We start from the raw sequence: 6,144 nt of genomic DNA, 5'->3' as shown, positions 1-6,144 counted from the left end.
AATTTCAAGAATTCTTCTTCTACTACTAAATCTAGTATTCTAAGTGTACTTTACTGCCGTTGAGTGGCTCGCTGACACCAGCGTTTTGGGTATCAATACACTGGTGATTGAGATCATTCTATCCTGGGAGGACATATTCCAAATCAAACCTCGGATACTAGAGGGGAATAATTTCCTTAAGGGGACACTGTGCATTCAGTGGGCTTGATCTTCTTTCTGTTTTTTCCACATTCTGGTATGTGTTACAGATTTTAGATTTGTGAATTAATTTATGTTCTTCTGTTCTTCACTGGTTCATTAAACTTTGGTAACTTCGTGTTTCTGCAAAGTTTGTTGGAATCAGTAAGATTCTTTAAACACAAATTGACAACAATTCTTCTTTAAGAAAAAATATTTTGTATATTTTTTCTAATCTGTTTCTGATTCTAGTTTCTCTACTAGTTTTAATTTTCTAGTTGTGAAAATGTTCTTAAACTTTATTGTGTCTTACCAAGTTCTTCAAAGTTTTGTTCTAAGAATCTTAGGAATACAAGATGAACAACAAGAATTATGATGATCAATAATGTTTATTGAGAAATTTGACACATAAAAATGATAAGGCGAGCCTCGATCGTTGTATATTAGGGTGTTTGAGAGAGATAAGGACATCATGGGCCGTCGAAATGGTCCCTACAGAATCATTTCTCTTTTTTCAACGGTGAGAGCGCGTTGCTATTTTTTGGATAGTAATTAAATAAATAGGTCCCACAAAGTTTTTAAAAATTGTTGGCAGCCGAACTATTTATAGCCGTTCATCAGCAATCAATCAAACAGCTTTACAAAATTCAAAATGGATTACTGGTAGACAATTAAATCACAAAATTAACTTTGGGACTCTGCTAGATAATGCATAATTTGTTCCCCTTTTTATTAAAATTAAAATTAAAAATCCTTGATTACTCTCCACCTTTTAGTTAATTACATACTCTACTTTACTCATTTGATTTTTCGTATGTTATTAGTATGAGGGATAAAAAATTATAATCTTAAAATAAAATGTAAAATTATTTTATTTTGTGTTTGATTAGTGATATTTCAATATTTAGTCCATCAAATTTGTTATTCCACTATAATATTATAATGATAGAATAATTAAGTTATAATTAAGTTAATGAACATTCCAATTTATGAAATAATTTTATCTATCTTATCTTTCATACCAAACAATCTCTTAGTGTTTCATACAAATAGGGCATAGTTATAAACGAGTTGAAAGGTTCATCCAAATTCCTTTTATAAATAGATGTTGCATTTTTTTTGTCTTTCGGTGATGTTTATTTTTTTAAAATAATTAAATTTCTTATATTATTGAAAATTCTAACTCAACCACATAATAAAAATATAATGAAAACATATAGGTCCCTTTTGATATTCTTTTTCTATATATTTAATTTCAATTTTCAAGCAACAAGCTCCTTTCGTGTTTCACATGTTTTGATTTTTTATAACAAGTAAGAATTTAAGTTTTATCTATCAACATTTCATTGAGAAATTAATTATATATAAGCGTTTAGACTATACAAGAATTGACAACCTCACCAAAAAGCAAGTAACATGCCAAATTAGGTTTGAGCGTTTAAAAATTAATTTACATCACTAATTAATAACACTTAATTCATTGAATATTACTAGTATTGAACAAATAAGCAAAATTAACGTTATTTAAAAAAAAAGATATTTCCCTGATCCTTAATTTTATTAAATAAATGTTTAATTTATCTTTGTTATAGGAATCAATGAGTGAGGGAGAAGGTGGGTTGGTAAGTTAGTTTGTGGAAAAGATATAATAATTCTTTAAAGTGGGTAAACTAACTTTAATTTTCTCCTTCTTAAGCTAAACTAGATTAATGATCGCTTATCAATGCTTACTTACTCATATAAATTAATTTCTATTAAATCAGTAAGAAAAAGTATCTTTAATTATATATACGTACGTACGTACATAAATTTAAAAATTTGAATAAAAAGGCAGCGCACCAAATGCTAACGTTAGTAATAATTGAATTTATGCTGCTTCAATTATCCCCTAACAAGAAATTCAATTAATCCGTTAATATGATTTAGACATTAAAATTATCGATTGTTTCAATTAAACACATGAAAAAAAAATTCATATTAGATATAATCTGTTCAAAATTTGAATTTTTTTGTGCGTATATTCAAATGCTCAGTACGTAGATGAGTAGTTAATCAAATATGTCACATTCTTTTATTATACGAATTAGCAGAGACGAATCTAAGAATTCTAGAATATGTGTGTACCACTTAAAAAAAGTAGGAATTTTTTTTATATTTAGTGGGAATTGATCCCTAATCTTTTAGGTAAATAACTCAACTTTTAATCAAGTACATCATTTAATTTTCTCATAGCATGAGTGCCAACTTATAATATTATAGCAAATTCAAAAAATAAATTCATAAAATATCGAATTTTACAGAGACACGACGGACCCACGTGCCCCATATTCTTACCTATAAAAATTCGCCACTAATAGTAAAAACTCAAACATGTTTCAATTAAAAATGATGTGTCTAATAACAGACAATAACACATCTTTATTGATTTAACTCATTTATGTAATAAGCATTTACGATCACATAATCCTTCAGAATTTAAATAAAAAATATCTAATAAAAATATTTTATTATATAGTAAATGCTTAATTGAAATAATCTATAGTTCAATCATTAAAATGGAAGATAGTGACAAGTATGAGGGGGGACAGGTCAATGTATTAAGCCAAAATAAAATTAGAGTCTGCATTTATGAATTATGATGGATAAATGATAATTGCTTAATCATAGAGGTGAAAAATGAAAAAATAAATATTCTAATTAATTTAATATTTTATTTTTTATTTTTCGAAGATTCTAAAAAGATTTAATTTAATTTCTTTAAACGCGTATTGATTATGTCCAAGTACAAGTTGTACCTATGAAGTTAGATTCATTTGAAAATTCCAAACAAGGGCAATCTCGGAATTTCACACTCCATCTTCTTGGTATATTTATAAACTCTGTGAAGACTCCAAAGAAATGAAGAAAACAGAGAAAGAAAGGAAAGAACCAAAAAAAAAAAAAACATTCAAAAGAGATAATATATTTATTTTTTTTTAAAAAAGATTATGAAAAGCAAAACTCAGATGGGAGAAGTGATAATATATGTTGATGATTATGAATTTTTCTCTTCTACAGCATATTTATGTAGAATTTGCCATGACGAAGAATTCGAAAGCTGTAAAAAATTAGAAGCTCCATGTGCATGTTCTGGAACTGTAAAGGTAATTATTAGTTAATTGATTATCATTTAAATTAGCTTCTGGTGATTAAGTTTCTAATTTTCAGCTGTTTAATTTGATTTTAATTTTTCCAGTGATCAGATATATTTGGATTAATTTTTTTGTTTATGTACAGTTTGCGCACAGGGATTGTATTCAAAAATGGTGTAATGAAAAGGGAAACACAATCTGCGAAATTTGTTTACAGGTAACAAACAAATTCTCTGTTTTTTTTTCTCTCGATAAGAACAAATTAATCTGAAACCATTTTGATTGGTTTTTTTTTCCTCTTTGGTTCATCCTTTTTCTTCTCCACTCGAACCCACAATTTTAGAATTAAGAGCCAGAAAGTGCTTATTATCCGAGCAATTCCTTTTATTCGTGGTTTAAGGTTGCTTCCTCTGTTTTTTTTTTCTCTCTACAGAAATGGGTGTGGTAGCAGTTCGTTTTACAGAACAAAATAAGCTATTTTTTAAAAAATGAATAATTTTTTTAAAAAACGTTAATAATATTTGTATAGTTAATAATTGTGTCACATAAAATAGAACGTTTTGGAGAAGAAAAAGGCTAAGGGACAATAGATAATTCACATATGACAGCAATTAGAACACGCTTTCTTTTCAATATTGCAGAAAACGAAAAATATTAAGTAGATATTATCTACTTCTTGCTTATTCCTTGACGTTCAATTTAAGCCACGCAATGTTTCTATTAACTTTTTTAATTATCTAATTTATCTTTCTATTTAAACTGTTCATGCATTATCTTTCAAGAGTTTAACTAATTTTATACATGTAATATTATTAGACATTAATTTTTTTTTAATATGTATAGAAATTGAAATTTAATTTTAAATGTGTTACTTCTCTTTTAACGTTGCAGAAATTTGAACCAGGATATACGGCTCCACCTCCTAAGAAGAAGGCCCACTTGGTTGATAATAATAATAATAATACAGCTGCAATTATTAGGTATTCCATCAATCCTTAAATTTGTTTTTTTTTCCAATTAAAAGTTGAAAAAAGGACCTTTTCATTTGGCACATTATAATTTTAGACAAGCTTTTGTTGTATTTTGTTTTAAGATAAAATATTGCATTTGTCTCCTTCATTGCACTTGAATAGACAGTTAATAATATTGTTTTCTCCGACATCGATATAGTATGAAATTAGTAGTACAAGTTTAATGAATTTAAGTTACATGCATTGGTAATATAAAACTATCGTTGTGAATTTGTGATATTACGTTAGTTACTATTTTTACCAAGTAATCAATTTACTTATGGTTATCTTACTTGATTTTGTAAATATTTTTTTTGTGCTATACAATGTGTGTTAATATGTTTGAAATAATGTTGTGATATACAGAGGAAGTGAAGAAGAAGATATAGAAAATGGAAGGGAAAGAGTAGAGTCGGATTCAGAATCAGAAGGAAGAGAAATGTTGGTGAGGAGTACTCAGTATTATGAATGCACACAAGCTGCTGATACAAGCGCGTCTTGCTGTCGAACTATTGCTCTTATCGTAAGTACTTATTTAGAATTGAGACGTAGTAATTAATTCTTTTTTTTGTTGTTTTACGTAACTAGCTAGTGACGAAATAAAGAAAGTTCAATTTGAACAACATTAAATGGTTAAGATACGAAATCTTGACTATTAAGTTGTGTTATTAGAAACGTAATTTACCATTTATTGACAACTCCAAAAACACATGTGGTTCATATTTTTTTATTTATTGAAATTAAACCAACATTTAAGTTATTCACTTATACTTTATTCTTGCGATTTGCACCCAAAAACATGAACCTAAAACAGTCAATTTTGGTTATCTTTCACATGCAAATATGCATTATGAACTAGTTCGTGATTCTGCGTGGATATTAATTAACTTAATTATCTTATTATTTTGATCATTAATATATGATTTAATTTGGCAGTTCACAATTCTGCTTATGATGAGACATTTGTTAGAGGTGATGAATGGAGGAGCAAAAAACTATCCCTTTACACTTCCTACAGTAAGTGAACTAACTTCTTTTGATTATGATGTTTTTAAATTTTATGTAATAGATTAATAATTTGGTACCAACTTAACCTTTTCTCACAACTACTTAGTACCTAACAACCTTATTTGTCTTATTATTTTGCAGTTGCTAATTATTAAATCCACTGGAATACTCTTGCCCATGTACATTATACTAATGTTAATCACAAGAATTCAGATTATCATTAGACATCATTATCTGGTAATCTTATATCTATTTTTTGTCAACTCAATCATTTTCAACTTCCTGTTCGTTAGCTTAGCTACATCAAAATACAATCTAAATGTTTTGTTTGTTTTCTTTGTTCAGGATTCAGAAGACAGGCTATCCAATTCTGACCAAGACAACTAATACAAGTGTTCAATTTGCATATTCTTTTTTCATTAACATTGTAATTTGTATTTCTAAGCATCGTACTGATGCTTATCTAATTGTTTTTTTTTTCATACACGTGGAGAGTAATTAAAAGTTTCACAAATCAGATTCCTTGGCTGTTGGTACATGATTATAGTAATACAATTTTATTGCTTCTTTTAACAAAAAACAACTACTCCCAACTTACTGCTACTACTTAATAGCTTAGCAACAATGACAAGTACGAAAGAGAAATACTTATATATTTTAGGTAGGCCAACGACCCTGGACTTGACTACTCTCGAGATCCAAGTCATCTAGAAAAGAAGCCACCTTTCTAAGACAGTTAGATATTGCCAACAAACTAGGTTGTTTTGATTAGTTTATTATAAGGAGCTACAAACTAGATAGAGACAACCTACCCTAAC

General features: G+C 28.0%; 1 protein-coding gene across 1 annotated transcript; it reads left to right on the top strand.

Annotated features, from left to right (window-relative positions):
* Positions 1–3,090: 3,090 nt before the first annotated feature.
* LOC102602499 (uncharacterized) lies at positions 3,091–5,843 on the top strand. Its single transcript, XM_006349133.1, has 7 exons — positions 3,091–3,320; positions 3,454–3,525; positions 4,200–4,288; positions 4,685–4,841; positions 5,255–5,335; positions 5,468–5,563; positions 5,672–5,843. The coding sequence occupies exons 1-7, from the start codon at positions 3,165–3,167 to the stop codon at positions 5,711–5,713; spliced, it is 693 nt and encodes a 230-aa protein (XP_006349195.1). The 5' UTR covers positions 3,091–3,164; the 3' UTR covers positions 5,714–5,843.
* The last annotated feature ends 301 nt before the right edge of the window (positions 5,844–6,144 follow it).

Source organism: Solanum tuberosum, unplaced genomic scaffold (genome assembly GCF_000226075.1).
Source record: "Solanum tuberosum cultivar DM 1-3 516 R44 unplaced genomic scaffold, SolTub_3.0 scf00104, whole genome shotgun sequence".
Lineage (NCBI taxonomy): Eukaryota > Viridiplantae > Streptophyta > Magnoliopsida > Solanales > Solanaceae > Solanum > Solanum tuberosum.
This window is presented reverse-complemented; position numbering and strand designations above follow the sequence as displayed.